This window comes from Neofelis nebulosa, chromosome 4 (genome assembly GCF_028018385.1).
Source record: "Neofelis nebulosa isolate mNeoNeb1 chromosome 4, mNeoNeb1.pri, whole genome shotgun sequence".
Classification (NCBI taxonomy): domain Eukaryota; kingdom Metazoa; phylum Chordata; class Mammalia; order Carnivora; family Felidae; genus Neofelis; species Neofelis nebulosa.
This window is the reverse complement of record NC_080785.1, coordinates 87,990,712-88,018,084: the sequence shown is the minus strand read 5'-3', so window position 1 is coordinate 88,018,084 and position 27,373 is coordinate 87,990,712. Positions and strand designations below refer to the sequence as shown.

Here is a 27,373-nt window from a genome sequence, read left to right as displayed (position 1 = left end):
CCGGCACACTGGTCAAGTCACACCACCAACTTGACCTACCTACCTCACCTTTTCTTCCCCTTTCAATTTATTTAAAATTAATATACCTTTATCCATCCTTTGGTCTTCCTTCTATTTAAAAAAATAATAATGAAAGCAAATACTGCCAACATTTGGCAGTATTCAGTCCCTGACAGGAAGTCAGTACAGCTTTCTTGCTATTCTACCCCTGGGTTCAGGCACTCTAGGGCCAAAGCCCAAAAACTAATTGGTGTTGTGGTGACACCTAGTGGTCAGTTAAGATACTAGCTCTGCCTGCTTTGCCACCACAGTCCCACCCCTCTGATCTTGTGAGGAACAAGGATGCCCTTTTATCTGTCATGGGGCTTCTTCCCCTCAAGCCAAACACCACTGTCCTGTCTGAAGACCCCACTCACACACTGTAACTCCTAAGACAAGATCTCTCCCAAGCTACCTTCCTTCTCCTTCCTCCCCCATTAAAAAATCCCTGTTCTCAGCTGAGAATAAACAGATAAAACAAGTCCATAGATAGGTTTCCAAGAGGGTTATGAACCCACTGATTGTATGTAAAATGGAGTGACTTGTAGGAACAATTTTCTGGAGACAAGGTCTACAGCCTGCACCAGATGTTCAAAGGAATTCATAACCTAAAATAGTTCAAAACCACTGGGTTAGAAGGAAAAGGATCTAAGTTTTAAAAATAAACAAACAAAAAACACTTTAAATAAGAAACAACTGTTAATCAGAAGTCCCAGAAATATTTTACTTAAACCGGTGGGTCTTTCAAGAATGTCACCGGGCTGCATGCCATAACATAAGTGAAAACAATTAGTGGCCGATGTTGCTACATGGTATTTACAAGGTAAGTGATGTAATTTTTTAAGTTATGAAAATTCTCAGGAATCACTGTAATTGGAAGGTCTATTTGGAGGCCTAAGTAATAGATAAGACCCAGAGTTTGAAAATAGATTTGAGTACGTAAAAGACAAGGGGAGGATGTTCCAGATGGGGCATGTAGGGAGTGAGCAAAGACTGAATGAAAGACTGGAGTGATCTGGGGTTTAGATCAGAGAGCATTAGAGAAAGCAGAGAAAGCAAACAATAGCACTTGGTTCTCTGTGGCAAAGATTGCTGCCTCTAGCACGTCACTCCCAACCTCAGTAAACACCTGGCTTGCATCCCCTAGACATTTAACTGGTGTGGGGTGTGACCTGAGCTTCCTGAGTTTTAGAAGCTCCCTGGGAAACCCCAATGCACAGCCAGGGCAGAGAACCCTGCTTAAGCATGCCTGCCCAGGTAATCCCAGTCTCCCACCCAGCCTCGCATATTTGCCTCATCTACACCCCTGGTTTACAGGCTGATGAAGAACCAGCTGTCTGAAGACTCATGATTGTGTTGTTAAATAGTAGGAGAAAGGGTCAAAGAGAAGGTCAGCCAATCTAGGACAGATCTCAAACGTCAATGAAAAACAAGCATACTCATTAACCCAGAGAATTCAAGCAGCTCCAAGATAAAATTTTAGATGCTTTAACACAGAAAGAGGGGGAAGAGGGAGTGAAAGCTACACAGTCACATCCTAACAGTCAACCTGGGAGCACAGAAAACCACTCCTGTGTTGCTCAATTAGCACTTATGGAACCAGTTGTGAACTCAACATTGTGTTCATCAGAAACAACAGCATCAACACAAAGTAAAAGCCACAACAGCCCAGAAAGAACATTGCAGGCTACTTCAGAAGAGCTCAAAACTTTAAAATACACAAAAATACTTTATAAAAAAAATATTCATGAATTTAGCTACTTCTGGGAGATGCTAGTGTTAGAAGCCATCAGATCCTCAGGGAAGCCCCAGAAGTATTTTCTTGCACAAGAAGGAGTTTTAAAGTTTCATTCTGAAAGAAGGCAAATTATCCCAGGTCTCCTCTTGAAAAATAATCTCCTTTTATCTCTTAGGAGGACATGAAATAATTATTAAAGGAAGCCCATCAAAACTATTAATTGAACCAAACGACCAAAGAATTACATTAAGGGACTGTTCCCCATTAATGATTTGGGTTGCTAGTTGATTTTAGGAGGGAAAAAAATCCCTGTGGTACTGGCTCATCTGCAAATTACTGCCAGGAAAAACAAAAAACAAAACAAAACAAAATCTGCCTTTTATTTCTAAAAGTCCCTCTGGCTTTGGTTCTACATCTGATTAACCATCATCTTCTTAGAGGAGAAGAAGCCAACTCAGAGACCTTTACTCTTCATGCCAGGGCTCAACTAGCAGAACTAAAGCATCAATCCAATTTGTTCAGTAGATACCATCTCAGTATCAACTTCTATTTGCAGCCCAGAGAAACAGTGACCCACTACCTCTAGTGCAGATAGAACATAGAAACACCTGTGTGTCCATAAACCCAGCAAAGCACCATATTAAGCCAAAATGCTCTAAACAGACCATCAGATCCATACAGAGGACCAGTGACTAGATCTCCTGAAGCTTCCCACAAAGGGGACTGCATGTTGTAAGTGCCAGTTCTCCTACTTATAAATTAACTTCCTCTTTCTTCTCACCACCTAGGAAAAAATCTCTCTTCTTTGCCCAGCCAGGTGGCTCCCTTAGCCATTTTTAATGGGCTGCATTTTAATGTAATCACTAAATATGACTCTAAACTATTCCATTTCACAATCAGCATCTACCCTGAGGAAGCCAATGCTATTTCCCTCCTTTCAACCTTAAGCATTCAACAGAACATCTCCAACCAAACCTATGAATGACAGCAGCACAGCCTAGTGACTCAATCTGTTCCTCAGTTTCATCACCTGAGATATAAACTGAAGATACCCCATCTCTGTAGATATCATAGAAATGAATATACCAGCCTAGTGCTCCATTTCTAATAGGTAGCACTTCTTTGTAGCATCATAAAATTATGTTTGACAATATTCACTGAACTTGTCATAACTCACTTCCCGGAAAATATGTTGTACAGGAAAAAACTTTTCTACAACAGTCTGTTCACAGAAGACTTCACTTCTGCTGTCACTAAATGTGTGAACTCCACCCCTGCCCCCATCCATTAATTCTCCAACACCAGCTGGGTGTCCTATAGTTTAACTCAGTTCTGACACTACCTGAAGACAGCAGCAAATCCCACAGGCTGCCTATAAATTGGAGGTTCCCAACACCCCCTGGGGTTTGATAATTCACTGGAGTAGCCCACCACAGAAGTAAAAAATAAAACAAAAACCAGTTTACTTACTATATATTGGTTTATTGTAAAAGGATACAACTAAGGAAAACCAGGGGCACTTGGGTGGCTCAGTCGGTTAAGAGTCCAACTCTCGATTTCAGCATAAGTCAAGATTTCACGGTTCTGACATTGAGCCCCTTGTTGGGCTCCCCACCAAGCATGGAGCCTGTTTGGGATTCTCTCACTCTCTCACTGCCCCTCCCAAGCTCACTCATACACAGTGCCCATGTCCTCATTCCCTCTCTCCCTCTCAAAATAAAGAAACATTAGTGGTACCTGGGTGGTTCAGTTGGTTAAGTGACTGACTTTGGCTCAGGCCACAATCTCATGGTTAGTGGGTTTGAGCCCTGCATGGGGCTCTGCGTTGACAGCTCAGAGCCTGGAGCCTGCTTCGGATTCCGTGTCTCCCTCTCTCTCTGCCCCTCCCCCACTCACACACACACACACACACACACACACACACACTCTCTCTCTCTCTCTCTCTCTCTCTCTCTCAAAAATAAACTTAAACAAATAAATAAACAAACATTTAAAAAACAACAACAACAACAACTAAGGAACCACCAGATGGAAGAGATGAATAAGACAAGGCATGGGGGAAAGGGCTCAGAGTTTCCATGCATTCTTCAGGCACACCACCCTCCCACAACTTCACCTGTTCATCCATCTCAGAAACTCTTCAAACTCCTTCAGTAAAGGTTCTTTATGGAGGCTCCATTACATAGGCAGGATTGATTAAATCATTGGTCATTGGGGACTGAACTCAATCTCCGGCTACTCTCTCTTACCTCTGGAAGTGAGGAGGGAATGGGCTTAAATTTCCAACTTTCTAATCACGTGTTTGGTTCTTTAGACAACCAGCTCCTAGTCTTAGGTGCTATCGAAAAATCACCTTATTAACATAACTCGGGTGTAGCTGAAAGGAGCTTGCTATGAATAAAAAAAAAAAAGACATTCTTTACACCTTTGTGCCCTGGGGTGATTTCAGGCACTGGGAACAAACACTAAATACAACACAAGATGTCCCTGTAGTTCTTACCACTTAAGAAATTATAAGGAACTCTCTGTCAGGAATCATGGATGAAGACCAAAAGTGTATTTCTAGTTTTACCATAGTATCACATATATACAGACTGATCTTTGGAAAAATCACTATTTGTCACATAACCAATTGACATTTCTGGTAATGCTACATTGTTATCAAAGCAACAATCCTCATTTTTAAAATTGTAAGCTATTACGTTGTAATTTTGTTGCTACTTCGGATCTCTAACCAACCTTTTATTTAAATGATGGTGGTTGTCTGTACTGGGACGGTCAAGGGAAAAAGTGTTGTATTTCACCAAGCACTTAATGACACCCGTGCTCTACCCAATTAAAACAGTATTCTTAAAACACTTTTTAAGTGAAGAAGCATAATTAAATAAACAAGCCTCTACACGGAGAAGAGCCCAGGTGCCAATAATTGTTTTCCCAATTGCTCAGGGGTACTGAGACCCCAAATAGGCATTTGACATAACACCCTCGCTTCTGAGTGGAAGTAAGTGGGAAGGGGATTTAAGTCTCTGACTTTCCCAGTCTCTGGGTCAGACAGTTAATCTCTAATCAAATGACAAAAAGGTTTCCTTACTTTTTAAAATGAAAATAGAGATATCTGGCTTAAAAAATACTTTGGTAGGGGCGCCTGGGTGGCTTAGTCAGTTGGGCGTCCGACTTTGACTCAGGTCATGATCTCATCATGGTTGGTGGGTTCGAGCCCCGTGTTGGCTCTGTGCTGACAGCTCAGAGCCCGGAGCCTGCTTGGATCCTGTGTCTCCCCCTCTCTCAAAAAATGAACAAAATGTTAAAAAAAAAACAAAACAAAAACCCAAAAAAAACCTTTGATAAAAATTCCCCATTTCTCCATCTGTGATATGCTTGTTCACCTTTTATCTTTATATTCAAGTAGGTGGTTTATATATTTTAATCCTTAGGTGCTCTTGTGGTTGGACAGTTTTAATAGTTTCTCTTCTCACCATAAAATCAAAGGTAATTTTGGGGTGCCTGGGTGACTCAGTCAGTTGAGCGTCCGACTTTGGCTCAGGTCATGATCTCTCAGTTCGTGAGCAGCCCCGTGTCAGGCTCTGGGCAGACAGCTCAGGGCCTGGAGCCTGCTTCGGATTCTGTGTCTCCCTCTCTCTCTCTGCTCCTCCCCTGCTCACACTCTGTCTCTGTCTCAAAAATAAATAAAGATTAAAAAAAAACTTTTTTTAATCAAGGGTAATTTTAAACCTTTCACAAATTGGCCACTTCCCCAGAGAAAACCATGTTTTATGAAGGGGTAAAATCATTCATAGGAAGGTCACTCTTGATAACACTGCTTTTAAGGCAAGGACCTTGTTCCAATATACTTATTAATTGTTTAAAATCTTTTGGAAACCATTTTATAAAGCAAGGAAGCCACTTGTCTTTCAGGTGATAAACTTCTAATGTAACTGGTTTATGCTAGTTAAATTACATATTCATATGTTAAACGTTTGTAAAGTACTCCACAGGAGAATTATTTGCAGAGAGAGCAGGAAGAAAGTGTTTATCTAGTTTCACTTTGCCTTTCCCTCTCCTGACTCCTTATCAGGGCAGTCATCTACCAAGGAGAATGGAAGCAAGTGTGGTCAGAGTAAATAGGGGTCCCTTGGGCCTCATGGAAATTCCGGCAGCAAGCATGCATTCAAAAGGTAACTTGTGATTCAGGTCATAGGTACTCAGAGCCAAGTCCTGTAGCTGAATAAGCATGGCAAGAACAGTCATATAGCTGGGACCAGGGAGGGAGGAGCAGGATGGGGGTGGTGGGGGTTGAGCCGCTGCAAGCAGGTCCATCGCAATATAATTAAGCTGGGACTTGGGGTAGAAGAAGTAGGTCAAAGGCAGCGGCTTATAGTGAGGGGTATTGTGCAAGCAGAAATGAGGAAACGTGAGACAGATCAGAGCCAGGTGTCCTGTGAGCTGGGAGATTCTGATTAGGGTCTCCCATGCTGAGTGATTGGGGTGGGGGCTGGGGAGCTGGCGGAACCAAATTTAGTACCATCTCCTCCTGAGCCCAAAGCCCATCCCAGCAGTGTACCTTCAACTTCCCAGACAGATCTTGTCTGTGAGGACAAGGTCAGGTCGTGAAGAGATCTATGGTTGGAACCTGTGCTATTGTAACCCTTCCTGCCAGCGTGTAGATACATGTAGAGCAGTGGGAGAGCTCCTCAGCAGGTTTGGAAGACAGCTGTCTGCAAGGCCAAATGCTAAAGATAATTAGGGGAGAGGAGAAATTATTGAGAAGGCAGAGGGAATATCAAGGGAGAGAAAACACGAACAAGATAAAAGCGCATCATTTTACACACAAATAAGCAAATAGAAAAAAGAAGAAAGAAAAAGTGCAAAAACAAGCCACTTTGTTCCTAAGCAAAGCAAATCATATTCTTAGCATTAAGCCAACGGGTAAAAAATGAAGAGAACCTTCACATCACTCTTCTATACTTAATTTTTTAAATGAAAATATACGACAGTGATAAGGTTATAGTAAAACTGATGAACTCGTACATTCCTTGTAAGTTAATCACAACTTTTTTTTAAAGTTTATTCATTTTGAGAGAGAGAACGAGAGGTGGAGAGTCAGAGAGAGAGGGAAAGAGATCATCCCAAACAGGCTCCATGCTGTATGCATACAGCCCGACACAGGGCTTGAACCCACAAACTGTGAGATCACTTACCTGAGTGGAAATCAAGAGTCAGATGCTCCACCGACTGAGCCACCCAGGCTCACCTGCAACTTCTTTTTAAAATACCAATTTGGCAATAAGAATCAAAAGCTATCAAAACTGTCAGTCTTTCACCCAGTAATACTCCTGGACATTTAACCTTGGGGGGAATAAATCAAAGGAAAAACTGTCTATATAAAAATATTCACTGAGACATTATTTTTAATAGCAATTTTTTAAAAGGGGGGCTGAAGACAAAGTAAATATTTCAAAACAGAAAAATGATTAATGAGGACACAACAACCCAGCAGAATTCTATGGAGCCATTAGAGATCATAATCATGACATCACGTGGCAGCATGAAAACTGCTTGATATGATTTGCCATCTTTATTCAGTATCTCTAGATGGCCACTACTACTAGGTAATAAATGCATACCTAGGACAGAGACCAGGAGGAAGTGGGGGGGGGGGGTGAGGGGGACCGACAGTTGATATGTTAGGACCTGTAGAGTTGTGGGTGACACTGGTTTCTTTTTAAAATTTTCCATTGTGTGGTTTATTGTGTGTCCACTAAACACATTATGGGTTTGGTAGGACTAGAGATAAAAGCAGAAAAAAAATGAAAGGAGACAGGGTCTTAAGAACCTTTTTTTTTTTTTTTTAATTTTTTTTTTCAACGTTTTTAATTTTATTTTTGGGACAGAGAGAGACAGAGCATGAACGGGGGAGGGGCAGAGAGAGAGGGAGACACAGAATCAGAAACAGGCTTCAGGCTCCGAGCCATCAGCCCAGAGCCTGACACGGGGCTCGAACTCACGGACCGCGAGATTGTGACCTGGCTGAAGTCAGACGCTTAACCGACTGCGCCACCCAGGCGCCCCAAGAACCTTTTAAGCTATTAATCAAACCTTTCTTTCCCCTCCATCTTCCTCCCTTTGTCAAGCTTCCCTGTGGTCTCAGGCTGTGGCCGAGAACCATCACTTGTTGGTCTCCTTGAAGGACCCTTCTTAGGACCAAAACCCAGAACCACTACACCTGCCCCCATTGGCCCTCTCTCACTCTCAGGGCATCACCGTAACCTCAGACCTCATGGCTTTCCCCCCAGCTGCCCAGGCCTGGCCTGCCCTTCATGAACCCACAAGAATCAAGTGTAAATGAAAGGACACAGCACAGTGAGCTGCCTGCTGGCAAAACTTGAGATTTCCCACTACACACCAAACTACAATTAACAGGAAGCAATGCCAAAAACAACAAAAGAGCTTCAAGAATACTGCTAAAATACTCTCCAGTTTTTAACTACATACACATTCTTTTCTGCTCACCCCACCCCATTCTCCCTATTGTACTCAGAAACTCTTCTGAAACCACCAAACTGCAGAAAGACACTAATAGCTACCACTTCATGGCAGGAAGGGGGTGTGCAGAAGCTTCACAGAGACCACATACAGAGCCACTACAGATCACTTTTGAGAAACAGAAAAGCGGTTCTTAGAACCAGAAGGAAATTAGATAATCCCAGTCCAGGTTACTTAATGGGTGTGTGTGTGAGTGTGTGTGTGTGTGTGTGTGTGTGTGTGTGTGTGTACGCGCGCACATATGATGAGGAGGTGGGAGCACAGATGAAGTAAAGAAACAGCTACCAGGTCCTCCAAGGACAGTTTACAAGAAAGAACTCCTCCAGTGTGAACTGATTTGAGGTGCGGTGGAAAGGACCAGTTCTATACGGTTTCCGTTGAGCCCTGTAATTCTCTATCTTCAGAAAACTGCCCTCTCTGAAGAGTATTCTTAAGAATTGCCATAATATCACTATCAGTGACTACTCAACCCCTTAGAATGGATTTTCTAGAGAACTAACCCCTACCCACATCCTCCCCCAACAGCTTACAAGCCCCCCTGGAACCACCTTAATACTTGGGGCAGCAGGGACGGGACTCCAGTTGGGCGTAGAGACCAGCAAGGAAGCCGTGCACAGCCGTGGTCTCGCCTCTGCCTATAAGGACTTACCTTCATGAAAGGCAACGCGATCTCTTCTGTCACAAGGGTTATTCCAGGAATTTCCTATTGTGGGGAAAAAACATACACACAACTGCTAAACCTATCAACCACCACAAGCCTGAGCCTTCAGGAAGTGTTTTCTGCACAGACAGAAGCTGAGGGCAGCTCCCAGTTTGCTAACCTCTACTTTAAATAAACCTTGGGGCTTATAAATAACAGTGAACACAGCCCATCTTTTGCCTCGGGAAGGGAAATGTTCTTCAAAGTTATGATTACAATAGATGACAGGGTTTCTGAAGGAAAGGAGAAGACTATTAGGAATACAGAGTAAATAGTTTAATATTTACACATTTCCATTTAAGAACAAATTAGGCAAATTACATCTGCACCATGAAGTGTAATAATCAGGGGGACATGTTCCTTCTTTTTTTTATTGCTTTTTCGTCCCTCTTCTTCTCTTTTGCTTAAATGTATTACATTATAGTTAGCCCCTGCCTCACTAGGAGGAACCAAGATTAATGGGGTTCTTTTTTGACTTTAGCAGAAGATTTTTCTTTACCTCATCCTCCACCATAATTTCAGAAATAAAAAAATCTCCATGAAGAGTTTATACAGCAGTATCACCATGACAAATATGAAAGATATATAATTCACACCTGGAAGACCAAATTATAACATTCTGCTACCTAGTGAGCATTAAAACAAAAATTTCAGGGCACCTGGGTGGCTCAGTTGGTTAAGTATCTGACTTTGCCTCAGGTCATGATCTCACGGTTTGTGAGTTTGAGCCCCGTGTCGGGCTCTGTGTTGACAGCTTGAAGCCTGCTTGGGATTCTCTGTCTCCTCCTCTCTCTGCCCCTTTCCAGCTCATGCTTTGTCTCTCTCAATCTCTCTCTCAAAAATAAACATTAAAAAAATTAAACAAAAATTTCAATAAAAATATAAACTTCCAAGATTGCCTTTCATTCAGTTATTTTGGAAGTGTGTTTCTATAATAATTATGTAGGTTAGACTCTCAACTAGTGAATTCACCTTTTATTTTCTAAAAAAAAAAAAATGATATACTAGAAATTAATTTAGAAGGTGTTATGTAGAAATAAAATCTGGTATTTATTTAAAACTTAAATGTCCTGGATTTTTACTGACCTACAACATTCCTGTGGAAAGGGGCATCATAGCAATGGAGAAATAAATTTCCAGAATATTCAAGCAACTGAGTTGTCTGCTATGACCACTGAAAGCCAGTGATAAGAATATATTTTGTGTTTCACTTATCACTACTCAGTAGAGAAGACACTTTAAAAAAGCATTAAAATTTTACTACAGGTTTAGGTTATAAATGGCATCTTAAAATAGGTAGAACAAGGATAATTGTTTGCAAAGCACAATTCAGGATTATCTATGTGTAAGAGCATCGTATGTTCTAGTAACTTAAATCCAATTCAGTTATTTACAGAAATAATCTGTCTCCATACAGATGCATGAAATTAATATCTCCTACTGTGGCAACTGTTTATTAAGGTGTAGGATTAAGAGCATTTGCAGATTAGAAAAAGCAAAAGTAAATGATTTACATCAGTGCTAAAGATATGCAAACACTTAGAAATTTAGGATTAGAAGAGACCTTTAAGGCGACCTGCTCTAACCACTGGAAGTTTAGGGCAATGTGGAAAACGCTAAAACAAGCTCAGTAGATGGTGATTACAACTGGGGGTTTTTTACACTGTACTGCTCACAGGACTTGCTGCCATCATTCTATGTGTCTACAAGAGCTCCTCTGCCCCCACAAAGTCATGAGAAATGCAAAGGTGAAGAATTGCCTGTCAAGATGAGCCTGTCATGGGTCATCCAATGAACACATGCTCCATCCTTAAACACAACTCTGGGAATTAGAGGGGTTCCCGGTCCCCACCTGTCAGACACTGAACACAAGAGGATGACAGGGTTGGGTGGAGGGGAAAGGAGGCAGAGACGTGTATTTCCTGACTCCCTGTGGTTTAACCTGCAAACTTCCTGCTGCATCACTTACAGTCTGCATGTCTATTCACAAGGGTTCTCAAAGGAAACAGTGAGGGCCTGGTGAAGGAACAAGCTCATCTTTTCTTTGCTTTTCTACAGTGAGGCAGGAAAATTAATAACTCTTTACAGTAAAAGATGGAAGGGCATTTAGGAAAACACTACCACTGTGCATACAGAAAATTTAGGAATGAATCAAACACACCTGATTATATTTAGATAGTCTAAATACAAAATGGGTAAGTATCACAATTTATGCCAGTACTTATTTTCCTATGTCTGTGTTACCTAAAGTAAATTTATTTTTCTAAATGCCTTTTTGATACAAACCACTGCCTTGAGACTAAGCATATAGTCCTAACATCTAAATACGAAAGAAGAAACCTTTTTCAGGGGCAGCCTATACATGGTTTTTGCTTTAAAAAAAATGTTCATTTATTTTTGAGAGAGAGAGAGAGACAGAGCACAAGCCGGGGAGAGGCAGAGACAGAGGGAGACACAGAATCCGAACAAGGCTCCAGGCTCTGAGCTGTCAGCACAGAGCCCCATGTGGGGCTCGAATTCATGGACCGTGAGATCATGACCTGAGACGAAGTCGAAGTCAGACACTTAACCGACTGAGCCATCCAGGCACCCCATGGTTTTTGCTTTCTGATCCAACAAAAACTCAGTTTACTGCCCCATGTTTAGGGGAAAAGAAACAATATTTTATCTCAGCACTTCCCAACTGAAAAGTAGAGAGGAAGGACAAAGAGGAAGAAAAGGTTGAATGGAGTGAATTTGCTCAGGATTACTAACTTCTACTGATCTTGAAGCTCTACACTTATTACAAATTTTCCTTATGAGGCTGGGAAGAGGTCTTAGTAAATCTACTTAGTAAACAGAGCAGCTTACAAACAATAGCATTGGCCCAGCCCTTCCTCATTAATAAAAACCTAAGAAATATTTTAATCCACCCTAGTTGCTAAAAAAAATTAAAATACCATTTGCAGATGACAGAGGCTTAATTCTTAGTAGTAAGAAGAGTAACACATATTCTATACCTTCACCTTCAATTCCATTTTATATAAATACTTTGGCTAACAGCAAGTATTTACTATTATTTTTCTGCCAGAAAACTCCAACTCAGATCCTTATCAGTCAAAAGACAAATGAAATCACAGCCATGGTTACTGTGACAGGGATGTCCTACAAATGACCCATGACGGTGAATCAATTTTAATTACATAAAGAACACAAAGGGTTAACTTACTGTATTCCAAGTGAGCACTGAGGAATATGGCAAAAGTTTATCCATGTTACTGGTTTCTGGACATATGCTCCAATATGAAGAAGCTGAACAGATTTGTGAAAGGAAAGGAAAAAAAAAAAAAAAGACATGGTTTAATAAGAATAAGGCAGTAGACACTGTCATTCACCACAACAAGCAAACCCAAAAGTGTTTTTATTGCCTTATCCTTACCCTGGAAAGCCTAGCTATTATGGTTTCACTTTCACTAAATGTTCAGGTTCTGCTCTTTACAAGGAGAATAATAATAATAATAAAACTTATTTGGTACTTCTATCTATCCCAGTGATGTTATACCACTTCACATGGAACTGGCCAACACAAAACTGAACTAAGAAAGTTACATCTCACAGCGGAGAAAAAAATCACTAATAAGGTTATAGAATGAAGATCATATATCCTATCAGTCTCTGAATGGCTGCAACTTCTCACAGACCATAAGAGAATGAAATTTAATTAGCTGCTGACTGAAATAGAGTTGAGAAAAAAAAAAAAAAAAAAAAAAGCTCCTAACCAACATTTTGACAGATTGAGCCATTATCAATTTACTGTTCTCCCTCCAGTAAAAGGGTCAAGGATTCAACTTAATATGCACCATCAGCAACACCTACCAATTATAAATTCCTGAATGAGGTCAAATGAATGGCAGGCAGAGATATTCTCAGAAATCCACTGAATAATCTTCAAGAAGTGAGAAGACAATTCTGTTAGTATTTACATCTGCACCCTGCCCCCACCACCAAAGAAGTACAAAATATATGCAAATCTTTGGGGCGCCTGGGTGGTATAGCCACTTTGGCTCAGGTCATGATCTCATGGTTCATGAGTTTGAGCCCGCATCAGGCTCTCTGCTGTCAGCACAGAGCCTGTTTCAGATCCTCTGTTTCCCTCTCTCTGCCCCTCCCTTGGTTGCTCTCTCTCAAAAATAAACATTAAAAAAGGATATATATGTGTATATATATATATATGTATACACACATATATGCATATACATACATACATATACATACATATATACACATATATATACATACATACATACACATATATATGTATATATATATGTATACACATATATATGTGTGTGTATATATATATATATATATACATATATATATATATATATATATATATATATATATATATATATGAATCTTTTAAAATTCTCTATTTTGGTACTGCCAAAGAACACACTCACTTCTACATTCTCTTCAAGACACATAATGCAAGACTGTGGCTTAAGTAGTATTATAAATCAGGTCCATTTTACACATCTTTTTTACTAAATGTCCTTGGTTGGAATCCAAGTAAGGCTTCTTCGACCCCATGTTTGTTTTTGCTAGGGTACATCTCGTTACAGCAAAATACCAGTGTGAAGGGCTGTGAGATATAGGAGAAAATCAAACCAAACCACACCACTAAGCTTGGAAGCAGCAGACCTGGGTTTGAATCCAGCTAAGCCATCAGTGTGAACATTGTCACACCATCTAACCTTTGTGAGCATCACTGTATGGTCCTCCCAAGGGCATGCTGCATCAACAACTCCCTCAGTCTCCACAACCATCCTTTCCTGCTGGAGGACTGAAACTCCTTGTTCCCAGCCTTCCAGTGAAAGGATACTATCAGGCTTACCTAGCCACAGAGCACTCTCACGTTTCTGCTCCTACCAATAAGTTGCTGTTTTTATTTCCAAACGCATTCATGCTAGTTACACTTATTTTCACAATTAGGTAATTTAATAAAATATTACCATAGATGAGTGAAATATGGATGCAAAAAGAGTGTTGTTTGGTCAATAAGAGTTGAATGCTTTGTGGGTTTTTTTTTAATGTTTATTTATTTTGAGAGAGAGACAGCAAGAGAGAGCGAGCATGCATGCATGAACAAACAGGGGAGGAGCAGAGACATGGGGAGAGAGAGAATCCCAAGCAAGGTCCACGCCCTGTGCAGAGCCCCATGCAGGGCTCCATCTCATGACCTTGAGACCATGACCTGAGCCAAAATCAAGAGTCAGATGCTCAATGGACTGAGCCTCCCACGCCATCCCAAAAGTTGAATGCTTTGGAAAGACTCAAAGCCATGTCTAAAACACTTACTAAAAAAAAATTAGGTATGAGATAACTAGAAAGGATTAGAAAAAAATGGCCCAATATACACAGATTGTTTTGAAAGATCTTCAAAAACTTGCCCTCCTTAGATTAAAAAAAGAAAAAGAAAGTAAGGTTAAAAAAAAAAAAGGGGAAAAAAAAAGCAAGAAGTAACAGGAAGTCAGAGACAACACATTACTAGCGGTTTTATGTAAGAAAAATAATTGTGAACTTTAACCACTAATATACAAAGAAAGGGTCTTAGTCTACCTCAAAAGACAGGTGAATAAGTGCACATTTTTTTGGTTTAGGTTAAAATGTTTCAGACATCTTTTCTTCGATTACCCAACAACCTGTTGGTCCCAATCAAGTCTAAATGGGCAGGGGGGGTTCTCCCAACTTCAAAGGATAGCTGTACAATTAAATGACAAAGTGTGTGAAAGTCCTTCTTCAATTATATCATGCAGTGTAAATATATGCTATCTTTATTAAAATATGATAAATATATGCCATCAGATTTAGTTGTTTTGACACTATATATCATATAGAGACCAGGAGGAAAAGTAGATATTTGAGAAACTATTTATTGTTCACTGAGCACTTTCTTGGTATGTTACTGATACAGCTACCATTTTTCACGGTATGGAAAAGAGAGTAGTCAAAAGAACAGACATGCTCACAGTCTGAGGTGTATTTGGGGGGTCTATAAAAAAGCACAAGAAAAGATATTCAAGTTAGGATGGAAACCATAAACTTCAATTAATTGTTACAAACAAAAATGACTTCCATCCATTTCAACCACAAATATATACAGTTGGTGTTGTCCATTTGCCAGTTTTTAAACTTAAGCTACATAACCACCTTGGCTTCCAGGAACCGGCGGTCTCCACCACAGGAGAGCACACAGTGCAACACGGCCATCTTCTCACAGTCTAGCCGAGCGTTCCATAGGAACTGTAATAAATATGACTGGTTGAGGAGTGCCCTATAGAGCTTTCCAGAACACCAATCCAGTACCAGGGACCCTGACAGTGACTGTAAAGGACTATGAGGTAGCATATCAACAACTTCGCTGTTTCCTGGTCAAAAAACAAAAAACAAAAATTACATCAGCAAATAAAAGAAACTCTTCTCACCCAAATGTAAATGTTGCCAAGACAAACCCAAATGGATCATGTTCATGAATGAAAAATTACAGCCATTATCACCATACCTGTCAGAAACAAACTGTGGCAGATTAGGTCTGGATGTTGAATGTTAAGTAGATGAAAAAAATGACCAGGTAAGTAAACAGCCAAGTAATAGTCTGTAGAAGAGAAAGATTTATGTTATCTTCATGTGGCAAGAGCTACATAGGCAAAGATAAAGCCCAGAAGTTCACAGTAGCCCTCTTTGTGCCTCTTAAAAACACAAACGTTTTGACCAGTATAATAATAAGCTGTCTTATATCAGTACATTTCATCTCACTAGCCAGATCTCATTTATTTCTACCTGTGGCTAATTTTCTTCATACATTTAGTCACGGTTATCTTAATTGACATCTGTAATTCCGTTTCTAAGTGAATTGTGGCTTTATATGAACCTAAATGACCTCTGAAAACAAATTAGAAAAAAAAAATCAAGCAAGATGAATTCTTCCTTTATCTGATAGTCTGGGAACAGCTTAAAATGGGAATTTCCTTCCTAGTTTCTGCCAGCTTGGGGATGCTCTAAAATTTAGTTTCCTGTGCTTGCCCACTCATTGTCATCATCACTATCATTATCGTCATTTTGTTTAGAGAGCCTTTAAATTGATATTCATCAAAACAATCTCTGCAGGCATTCTGATGCTTTGTGAAATACTAATACATTTCCTTTCATAGCTAACTGCTGAGAACTCACACCTTCACAGTGCCTGCATTAGATAATTTTGTACCAAGAACATTTGTACACAGATTGAAGCAAGGTATAAAAATAGGTTTCTGGGGAATGGAAAGGTGGAAGTAGCCCTTGCCAATAATTTTTCTAGGACCTTAGAAAAACAGAAAAATTCATGCAATAGCAGTGAATTTCACATAGAAGACACATTTAGATTTTAAGTGAGCCAGCTGGACTCTTTTTTTTTTTTCCCTAAGAAGCAAAAAAAAAAAAAAAAAATCATTTGCATAGAAGGCATTCAGTGGAAAGGAAGGGAAAGAGGATGTAAAACTTGAATGATTTGACTTAGAAGTGCCCTCTCAGTCACAGGGGATTAAGTGATGTTCAAGTCTATAGCACAAATGGTTGCAATAATGTTCTTATTATGGTAACATTTAAGTAGAAAGACACAAATAATGATATAGTAGCATACAGTGGAAAGGGTCTAGGCATCAAATGATCTAAGTTAACTCCTAGTTGTAGCATTTAACAGTTAATTAGGGTGGTAATTTTGTCCCTGGGAGACAAGGCATTTGGAAATATGTCAGGGTGTTTTGAGTTGTCCCAGTCATTGGCGTGGTAGGGAGTAAAGGTTATTAAATCGCTCTATGTGCAGGACACTCTCACACAAAAAGTATTGTTTCATCAAAAATGTCAACAGTACCTGTGGTAGGCCAAATGTTGACCCCCAAAGATGTTCAGGTGCTAATCCCAGAGCCTGTGAATATGTTACCTTAAGTGATAAAAGGCACCTTGCAGATGGGATCAAGGATCTTGAAATGGGGAGAGTATACTGGAACATCCAAGTGGACCCAATGGAACCACAAATGTGTTCACAGGAGGGAGGCCGAGGGAGACTAGACTACAGAGAAAATCATGTGAGGATGAAAGAGATGGGAGTCATGTCGGTCACAAGTCAAGAAATGCTGGCCTCAAGATGCTGCGGGAGGCCAAGGATGAATTCTTCTCCAGAAACTCCAGAAGGAACCATTTCTACCTACACTTTGGCTTAGCCCCTCAAGACTCCAGATTTTAGAATTTTGACTTCCAGATCCCTAAGACAACATTTATGTTGTTTTAAGCCCTAAATTTGTGATAATTTGTTATAGCAGCCATAAGAAACTAACACAGTGCCCCTGACATGAGACACTAAAAGAAGACTGGGTGCACATCTCAGCCTTTCTGAGCCTCACTTTCATTATCTGTAAAATGGGGATAACATCACCAAACAGAATTGTTTTAAGGATCAAGATAATTTAAATAACAAACTTAGCATATAGTATTCATTTTTCAAAATGATAGCTTTTTATTTACCAATGTATCTTTCTTATATAGAGGTATTTGGGATTTATAGAAAACGTCCCAAAGCCCAATCCTTTAGTATTTTAATCAATACAAGCCCCCTTTTAATAGGGTAGCAATCAGGAAAATTGCATGCAATTTATAGGAAAAAAATACATCACTCACAAAGCAATACTGTTGTCATAAAAATTACTCCTGGAATAGTTTTTAAATTTTTTTTTCAACGTTTTTTATTTATTTTTGGGACAGAGAGAGACAGAGCATGAACGGGGGAGGGGCAGAGAGAGAGGGAGACACAGAATCGGAAACAGGCTCCAGGCTCTGAGCCATCAGCCCAGAGCCTGACGCGGGGCTCGAACTCACGGACCGCGAGATCGTGACCTGGCTGAAGTCGGACGCTTAACCGACTGCGCCACCCAGGCGCCCCGTACTCCTGGAATAGTTTTAATCCTGGGTATAATTTTGTGCCTATGAGATAAAATGTGTTTAAGAAGGAAAGATAACTTATGTAAGATGGCCTATTTTTACAAAGCTCTAGTATTTCTGCTGGCTCCACGGTCTGAAGACCATAGATTAAATCATGCCTGCCCTTTTTTAAAGTCACTCTCTGGGGAAAAAAAGGAAGGCTACCTTTGACCTCACAAAATGCTAAGGTTATTTTTAGTGGAAAGTTTCCCCTATCACTCTTAGATGGGATGTTGATGTAGCATTAGCTACTTGATAATAATCAAGTCTCAGACCAAGGAAACCTTATATTTATCTCTCTTACCACAGGAAGCAGTAGAATCAGGCCTCTCTAAAGTAATTTCCCACAGGTTCAAAGCTCATGTTAACATTTGCCACATACTAGCCCACTCAGCCTTAGATACCTCACCAATAGTATCATTCAAAAGAAAAATATTTTTATGTACTTTCTTATCATTTTCATTCTCATTTTGCCAAGTTCCCTCACATCACACCTTCCTAAGCCTTTGTCATGATAGTAGAAGGACTGGGGAACAGGAATAGGGGAATACATCAAAGAATCATGTGCTCTAAAGCTGAAGCTTTTCTTTTTAAATATTGTCATGTCCCTTGGGTAGGCAAGCAATACTTCTGTTATTTAGTTCTGTGCTAACCTGTTTGTGACCCTCACCCCAAATGACATGAAAAAGCAGCTTTCAGGAGGTTGGTACAATAAACTCCTTCTTTATTTTCTTCATTATAGATTCCATTAATACGTTCCAACCTAACACTCAAGTTCCCTTACCATATTTACTCAATGAAAATCAACACATTCAAGCTGATCCGTAAATCATTTACAGCTTGGAAGGCTCTAGCAACAGGAAATGGATGATTTTTCAAAGACCTTTGTCCTCTCTACAATCAATAATGAAACTGAGGCTCAGAAGGGCTGAGATGTGTGCCCAGGCTTCTTTCCTACTAAAAACATAGGAAAGCTCACAGCCTGTGTTCTCTAAAAAGGGAGATGCATCCCCCCCCAAAAAAAAGCTGATCTGGATGGGGGAACAAAAATATGTCCATTAGGGTTGGTCTATAAGCCTTGAAAAAGACATAGGTCAGGAAATAATATATTATAAAAATATAAACTAACTTAATACAGTTGACTATTGAACAACAGACAAATTACGGGTGCTAATGTGTCCACAGAAAACCTTCTCCTATCAGGTTTCAGAGAGGTCAGTGATTGTCCTCACAATCCAAGTCCTGAAGAGGTAGGAGAAAATGGGGTGCACAGATGAGAAAATGAGATATAAAAGGCTGAGTATCACATGTACTAGAAAGGAGTGTCAGAGCAGAGAGACCCATCCCCCTCTCACTCACCAAGGTTGAGAAAAGTAAGGCCCTTTGTCACATGTGAGTCAACACTCCCAAGAGCAGCAGTGAAGGTCTTGCCGTGCCCTGTGGGTAGAGAACAGGAAACCAAGAAAAGAATGGTAAGAAACAAAGAGCCGGAATCCCACCCAAGGCTATTACTCTATGTGATACTCTCAACATTTAGGAGCTGTGAAACTGACAAAGCATGTGTCTGACTTCTGGATTTCGTGGTTCCCCATCATTCTCCAAAAACCAGCAGAGAAAATGGATCACAAGTGCAATCACCATCTAGTACTTGTTCTGGGCTTGGAGTATAATATTAGACTTTATAAGATGGGTTGTGCTCAGATAGAAGGATCTGAAGCATTTTGTTGTAATGTTTATCACTTAACATTTATCATAAACAGTCAACACATATATGTTATGTGTATTCTACATTGTACTCTAACAGCAAAGAAAAAATATTAAGAAAAATTGTAAGGAAGAGAAAATACATTTATAGAACTCTACTGTGTTTATCGAAAAAGCCCTGCATGTAAGTGGATCTGTGCACTTCAAATCCACGTTGTTCAAGGGTTAACTGTATTCATCATTAATGAATTTATTCAGGAAACATGTATTATATAGGTTTAAAGGTATAGAATGTTCTGATAAAATTCATTACAAGGTAATAAGTCTTTAAAATTTATCTAACTTGCTACCATTTGGAAAAAGTGATTATGTAAAAGTAAAAAAAAAATAAGAATAAATGGCATGTACCTTTATGAAAGTAAAACACTGAATATGTGAATTTTTCCCAAGAGTCAAACTTCGGACTGTAACACACACATAAACTTCCTAGAAGTAAGAAGGTATTTAGTAGAGCTGAAAAGAATAGGAGACAAATAAAAAGTTTCCTAAGTCACTTAACCTGGCTTCTATTCCTTTAGACGTTCTGCCTCAACTTAATACAGAGATTATTTCCCAAATCTAGAAATGGTCTATTAATAAGTTAACAAGATGCTAATTCCACAGTTACTCAGCACACACATAAGCAATGTATTGTGATGAGCTACTAAAGAATAGGAAAATGAATAGAGATACACTCCTACATATGAAATCATGAGTGTCTAGAGAAATTTACAAAGCTTCATAAGATTCTCCTAATATACATATACTGCCCTGCTCTCTTATTTAGCTTGCCTTCCAGGCCATTACTAATAGCTATAGACCCCAGTTTAACAAAAATGTACCTCTTCTTTACAGAAAGTTTCCAGTCTTCTTTGTTATCTGGAATGGAAGGCAAACTGGGCCAATAAAAGCAAATGTGTGTTGGACCATACCCAAACATATTTGGGTCACCAAGAGCCTTGGTCCAAGGGCAAAGAAGAGTTCGTGGCACAAAGCAGTCCTCCCAGATGAGCCCTGACTGCCTTTACTTACCCCATCACTCCAGAACACCCTCAGCCTTCACCCCTCCTTCAGTGTGTAATATGTCCATCATCTCTAGCAGCTGTTGCTATGTGGATAGACTAGATATTCTCATCAAAGACCTACCATTGAGGGCATTATACAGAAACTGATACTTCCAATGCTAATGTTTATGTGATTACCCAAAATAGGAGATTTCCAGGTGGAAAGGAACTTAATTAACAAGGAATCTGGAAACCTGGGTTCTGGTCCCAGAACTACAATTAGCTAGCCATGTAAATTCAATCATTACTTCCGTGAATAGCAGTATTTCCTCTGTTATACTTCACTAGGTCCTTTGTCAAAGAATCAGGGTGGCCAAAAAAAAAAAAAAAAAAAAAAAGCGCCAATTTTCTCTAAGGCTATTCAAAGACATATATGAGAATTTTGTTATAATATTTATCATTTGTGACTATTTTTAATGACATTTAAAACTGCACCATATTGTTAGAAGTACATTTTATTGCAATATCTTAAGTACAAAAGAATTTAAAAGAGTAATTTTATCAGATAAAAATAGTAACAATTCTACTAGATGTAAAATTACTGTTATGGCTACTGAGTATACAATAATAACTTTTCTTTAAAATTACAGCAGACTAAGAAACCAAGTAACACTATACTAAAGCTTAAACAAAAATAGTAATTATAACAGTTAAAAAAGTTCTATGTACCACTTGGACTATTTTTATAAAGTAAAGATACTACCAGCAAAAAACTACTGGTTTACCCTGTCCTTTTATGTTCTATGATTACAAGGAGAAAGAAATTTTCAGCAAACATAGTTAAAAATTTAGCCTCTCTAGTAATTACAAAATAAAATCTTTTTTAAAGGCACCATATTTTTTCTTTCAAATTAGCAAAGTTTTTAAAATGATAATCAATTCTGTCAAGGGAGCAGTAGGAAAAACATTCTCAAATAAGAAGGAAGTTGCTACAACCTCTCTGAAACACAGTTTGGCAGAGGATTAAATATATTCACACCTGTCGACCCAAATTCTTCTTGTAGGAATCTATCCTGTACCATGAACATGAAGTGTCCACAATAAAGAAGATGATATCCCCCCCTTCTAGCAAAATCCTCCACACCATCCTTTAGAGAATGGAGGTCATCATTTTTCTTGTTTTGCAGAAAGTTGAAGTGAGATGTAAAATAAATGTACCCAATTACATTCACCAGGAGTCATCTTCAGATCTCATAAGTAAACGTTTCCAAATAGTTACTAGGTTGTGGCTTAGTTACCCTTCCCTAGCCCAAAGGTGGGAAAAATAATAAAGACACAGCAAGGTGACACGGGTGTGCACCGACTCTGTGAAGCTTGTCCCATGGATAGAACTTTCTTTGATAATGGAAATGCTTTATATCTGTTGTCCAAATTGGTTGCCACTAGCCACATGTGGCTATCGAGCACTTAAAATGTACCTACATAAAAACAAGGATATCAGAAAATTTTTGGATGGTATCTATGTTTCTGAAAAAGGAACAGTTCAGCAGGCTGATGAATAAAATCTCACTTGTCTAGCTACAGAAATACCAAGATGCCAGACAATTTATCAGACTTGTTTGTGAATTTTAAAGATGCAATAAAAGCTGTATTGATTTGGGGAAAATTTTTTTAAATAAAATGTAGCTACTGTGACTCTTTTCTGTTTAACTTTAATAAATGTAAATAGCCACATGTGGCTAGTGGCTGCCATACTGGACAACACAGCAATGGAGCACTGGTTCTCAACCTGGAAAGCATATTAAACTCACCTGGGGCTTACAGATTCTCAAACCTCCCCTTCAATCAACTGAAAAAGAATCTCTGAAGGTGAGACCCAGGCATCAGTATTTTTAAAATGTGCCTGGGGCACATTAAGTTCTCTAAACCTCAGTTTCCTCATCTATAAAAGAAAATATAGAACCTACTTCATATAGTTCTTACATAGGAATTATATGAGATGTATGTATAAAGCTCTGCCAAAGAAGTTATGTCTGGCTATAAAGGTTAGCTGCGATTATGATTATTCCAGAATGATTCTGCTGCTATTTACAAGTTGGGGGAACTCACTTGGGGGAAGTCAGAGTTTCAAAAAAAAAAAAACAAACAAAAAACAAAGCATGCTCTTAATGGTGTATCCAGAAAGAGATGTTTAATAAATATTCATCAATGATGAAGATAAAATCTCAGAGTTGGCTAGCCTTTGGGAAACTATTTGGACAATGAAAGCTATTATGGGCAAAGTTTTCCAAGGGAAATTATCTCATTGTAAAAGGCTCTATAAAATGCTAAAACACAAGACTAATTCTGGGAACTTGTGAAGGGCAACTCTTGCAATTATATGAACAGGAAAAGAGAATTTACACTTTTCACCCCTCACTACCTCCCAGTAGGTGGTGCACAAGAAAGAATACAGCCACTGACTGAAGTACAGCTATAGAGTGGACTATTAGGAAAAGAATATTTTCCTTCCTTCACTGCTTTAGGAAGTCTCTGATTTACCCTCCTGCTATAAACTATCTTTAAAAATCTGCATTAATTATGGGGTGCCTGGGTGGCTCAGTCGGTTGAACATCCAACTTTGGCTCAGGTCATGATCTCACAGTTCGTGAGTTCAAGCCCCACGTCAGGCTCTATGCTGATAGTTTGTGCCTGGAGCCTGCTTCGGATTCTGTGTCTTCCTCTGTCTCTGCCCCTACCTTGCTTGCACTCTGTTTCTCAATAATAAACAAACATTAAAAACATTTTTAAAAAATCTGCATGAACTCAATCTTAATACATAAGTGGCAGCACTTTTGCCCGCCATCACCGCTCATGAGCACCCCCATCATCCAGATTTTCAGCTCTAATTCCTTGGAAGGTAGTGGATTTCATTTCTTAGGGCAGGAAAATTCAGGACATAGATGCTTTTGAGCATGTAACAAGCAATGTTGAAAGGACAGAGTAGCTCTTAATGACCAATATGGGACAAATGAACACCAAATATTATTATGGCATCAGTGACGTAAGATCAGGTTTGTTTACGACCCTGAGTCTGATTAGCATTCACTGCATGAACCCTGTTCTCTGGTCTCCACACCCGAGGAAAATTAAGCTCTCTGGTACAGAGGGAGCCATATAGGGATTAGACTATCTGTTCCCTTCTCCATTCCTACTTCACTGAACTAGGCTTTTGTTGGGTAACTGCAAAGGTGAAAAATCATTTTTACAAGAGAAATTTGGGAAATACATGAGGTGACAGCTTGAGTTAATAACCAAAAGGATGCTTCCTGGCTTGTTTGCATCTTACATCAGGACGTATCCCATTTCAAACAGGCTTATTTGTATTTCGAAGCTGACTGTGAAGAACAAGGCTCATTTTCTACTGTCCTAGACATTGCTGGGAAAGGAAAAAAAGCAGACTCTTCCCCTTCTGGTGCAGATAAACCCAACATTTTATTGAATAAGATACATCATAGATCACCCATCTGTAAGTTATAGCTGCTACTGTTCATGAGAAATTCCTATGGGAATAAAATGAAAAGGAATAAAAGCTTCAAAGAATGAAAGCCTAAAATGATTGTTTATATTTGGCAGATTTAAAATAAAGCACCAGGGAAGAGCCTACCCAGGTCCCTCCACACGAGCTCAGGATCCCGTTACCTCCCACCTTCCGAGCAAATTCATTCTACCAAAGATTCCTCTCTGCTGTGTGTTGTCATCTTTTCTCTTGCCACTAAATACCATGTAAGCATTCAAGCATACTGGAGTCTCTACCATCCTCAAAAATAATACTCCCTAAATCTTGCTACCCCTTCTAGCTGCTGCCCCTCTCATGTCTATACCTGCTATGATTTTTTTTCACCTCCCATGTGCCACTACCCAGCACAACCAGGATTTCACTGCAATCACCCACAGTAACCTCCATGCTGCCAGACCACACGGACTCCACTGCTCACTGCCTAGTAACAGTTAGCCAATTTCCCCTTTGTAAAACCCTCTGCCTTTGGCTGCTATAGTAAAACAACTGCTTTTCCCCTTCTCTCTCCAGACCTTCTTTTTCCTTTTTCTTTGGATATTCCACCCAATCTTTATATATTTTGCTTTTCAGATCTTATTCCTAAACTTCTTCCCTTTTGACCCTATACCCCTCCCATGACTTCAAATGCCAACTGCAGACTTAATGACTTCCCCATTTATTCATGTCCAGTCCCGACCTCTCTTCTAAGTCCCAGATCTCTTAGTTAACATGCCCAAAACAACCCTCACAATCTCTCTTTCTAAGCCTGACCCAAACCACTATACCTCAGTAAATGGCACCACTGTTCACCCATGTGAGAAACCTGAGAACCATTCCTTTCCAGCTAATTGATAGCAAGTCTTCTCAGTTCCATCTCCAAATGCATCTCAAACCCACCAAATTACCACCTCTGCCATCCTAGTTCAAGCCATCCCCCTCCCAAATGTACGACCATAACCTCATCCTAACTGCTCATCTCCCTACTTTTTCTCTTGCCTCCTATCCATTCTTCACACAGCAGCAAGCGATCTTTTAAAAATACATACCTAATCACATCACTGCCTGCTTAAAACACTTCAGTGAAGGGGCACCTAAGTGGCTCAGTCGGTTACGTGTCCGACTTTGGCTTAGGTCCTGATCTCATGGTATGTGAGTTCAGGCCCCACGTTGGGCTCTATGCTGACAGTGCAGAGCCTGCTTGGAATTCTCTCTCTCTCTCTCTCTCTCTCTCTTAAAATAAATAAATAAAAACTTAAAAACCACAACATTCAGTGAAGGAGCATCAAGGAGTGCCAAGTAAAAAGCTGTTGGGGACTAAGGCAGTCACATGATACTACAATAGCTCACAGGTTACTCCTGCAAAGATTAAAATGTACCTTTTAAGGGAGACAGGCAGTGGTTACCACGTGACCAAATGACCAAACTTAGCATCACAAGTAGTAGGACATCCTGACATTATGTGCCTCCTGATCTGGTGCGAGTAAATTTCACAATATTACCCGTGAAGTATTCTTACGAAAAAATTTTAACTTATGTGTAATGATGCCTTTCAGTCTAATTATCAACATACAGGGAATGTGGAAGACAGAGGAAGAAGTTAAATACTTCCACAAGGAAACAGACAAATCCAGAATGCAGGGTAACTGGTCTGGACACTTCAAAATATCAATGTTGTAGGGGAAAAAAAATACAAAAAAAACAGGGGGTGGGGACAGAGGATAGGAGGAGGGGAGTGGTCTACATTAAAAGAGACTACAAAGACATAACCAAATATAATAACAAATCTTGATGGGATCCTGACTTTAAAAATTATGCACACAACATATATTCATTTTTATACATACACACAAATATATAACACATATACAAACATATATAGAAATCTAAACACATGTAGAACTTTTCTGAAATAATTATGGAAATTTGAATATGAAATTATTACTGATTAGTGTAATTCATTTTTTTCATTGATAATGGAACTGAGGTTATGTTAAAGAGTGTCCTTAACCTAAGGAGATACATGCTAAATAATGTACTGGTAAACTGTCAGGATGTCTGCAACTTACTTTTGAATGGCTTAGTCAAAAGGAAGAAAATGGTACCTGTGTTTGGGGAGAGTGATCAAGCAAATACTGTAAATGATACAATTAAGTAAAAGGTACATGAATGTTCATTCTGTCCTTGAGACTTTCTGTAATGTTTGGGCATTCTCAAAATAAAATGTCAAAAGAAGAAAAAAAAACCTTTAATGACTTTAGACTCAGGATAAAAATATGAAGTCGTTCATGGTCTGCAAGGCCCTACATAACCTGGCTCAAGCCACCTCTCCACCACAGTTCTCTCCCCTTGCTCCCTCTACTTCAGTCACACTGTTCTTAGCTCATTTACACCCTCCAAGTCTCACATGAAATATCCCTGCCTTCCTAAACTCTCAAGACTGGTTTATGGAGGGACTTTGTGCCTGAGACCTGGGATGAACAGAAAAAACTGGGAGAGACTAAGAAAGAGTGAGGTGGGAAAGCAGACACTTTTCAGGACTAAGACAGAACGTGCTGGAGGGTAAGAGCACAGGGACAGACTAGCTGAACTAGAACATATTTGAAGATATTAGTACCTTCTATCATACACTCTCATGACTTCCTAATTCCTACAGTTTATCAAGATTCTATTGAAATACTCTGTGTGCACTTATTTAATGTCTAAAATTCAAATAGTGGATTTTACTAATGAAAATTAGGTCATTTTTTCTCATCATCATTTCTCCAATACCTAGCATACGGTAAGTCTCCATAAACATTGGCTTAGTGAATAGCACATAATCTGGTTTTAAAGGAATACAGTTTTATTCCAAGTGCTACTTAACTCAGTGGTAAATGTCTACTCAAGCTAGGGTATTAAAAATGGCTATCAAATTTAGTTATTAGTGTTGACTTTGTAGAGGCTTACAGTACACTAATAACTTTATGTCAAGCTTTGATTGCTAGCTCAGTAAGTTCTAGAATGGCTCTTAAAGCAGCCTGGTACATAGGTTTAGAGTCCAAATATATTAGTAGGCCTGACACAAAAAGCATCCT

The 27,373-nt window shown here is 39.4% G+C and overlaps 1 protein-coding gene and 1 long non-coding RNA gene across 19 annotated transcripts in view; both read right to left on the bottom strand.

Moving 5' to 3' along the window:
* GSAP (gamma-secretase activating protein) overlaps nt 1–27,373 on the bottom strand; it is a 259,405-nt gene that overhangs the window by 74,321 nt on the left and 157,711 nt on the right. For 15 of the 18 annotated variants that reach the window (XR_009260539.1, XR_009260538.1, XR_009260540.1 and 12 more), the window contains 7 exons: nt 20,127–20,231; nt 19,374–19,451; nt 15,565–15,657; nt 15,213–15,430; nt 12,876–12,945; nt 12,229–12,311; nt 8,970–9,023 (listed from right to left, as the gene is read on the bottom strand). Coding sequence is in view for 15 of the 18 variants with exons in the window: in XM_058725310.1 (XP_058581293.1) it covers nt 8,970–9,023; nt 12,229–12,311; nt 12,876–12,945; nt 15,213–15,430; nt 15,565–15,657; nt 19,374–19,451; nt 20,127–20,231 (701 nt within the window). In the remaining 3 variants the exon portion in view is untranslated. The remainder of the gene's footprint in view (nt 1–8,969; nt 9,024–12,228; nt 12,312–12,875; nt 12,946–15,212; nt 15,431–15,564; nt 15,658–19,373; nt 19,452–20,126; nt 20,232–27,373) is intronic. The other 3 variants (XM_058725305.1, XM_058725309.1, XM_058725312.1) reach the window with 2 other exon arrangements.
* LOC131509503 (uncharacterized) lies at nt 5,118–8,963 on the bottom strand. Its single transcript, XR_009260542.1, has 2 exons — nt 7,853–8,963; nt 5,118–7,610 (listed from the first exon to the last, which is right to left on the bottom strand). It is a non-coding gene; the product is annotated as an uncharacterized LOC131509503 (long non-coding RNA).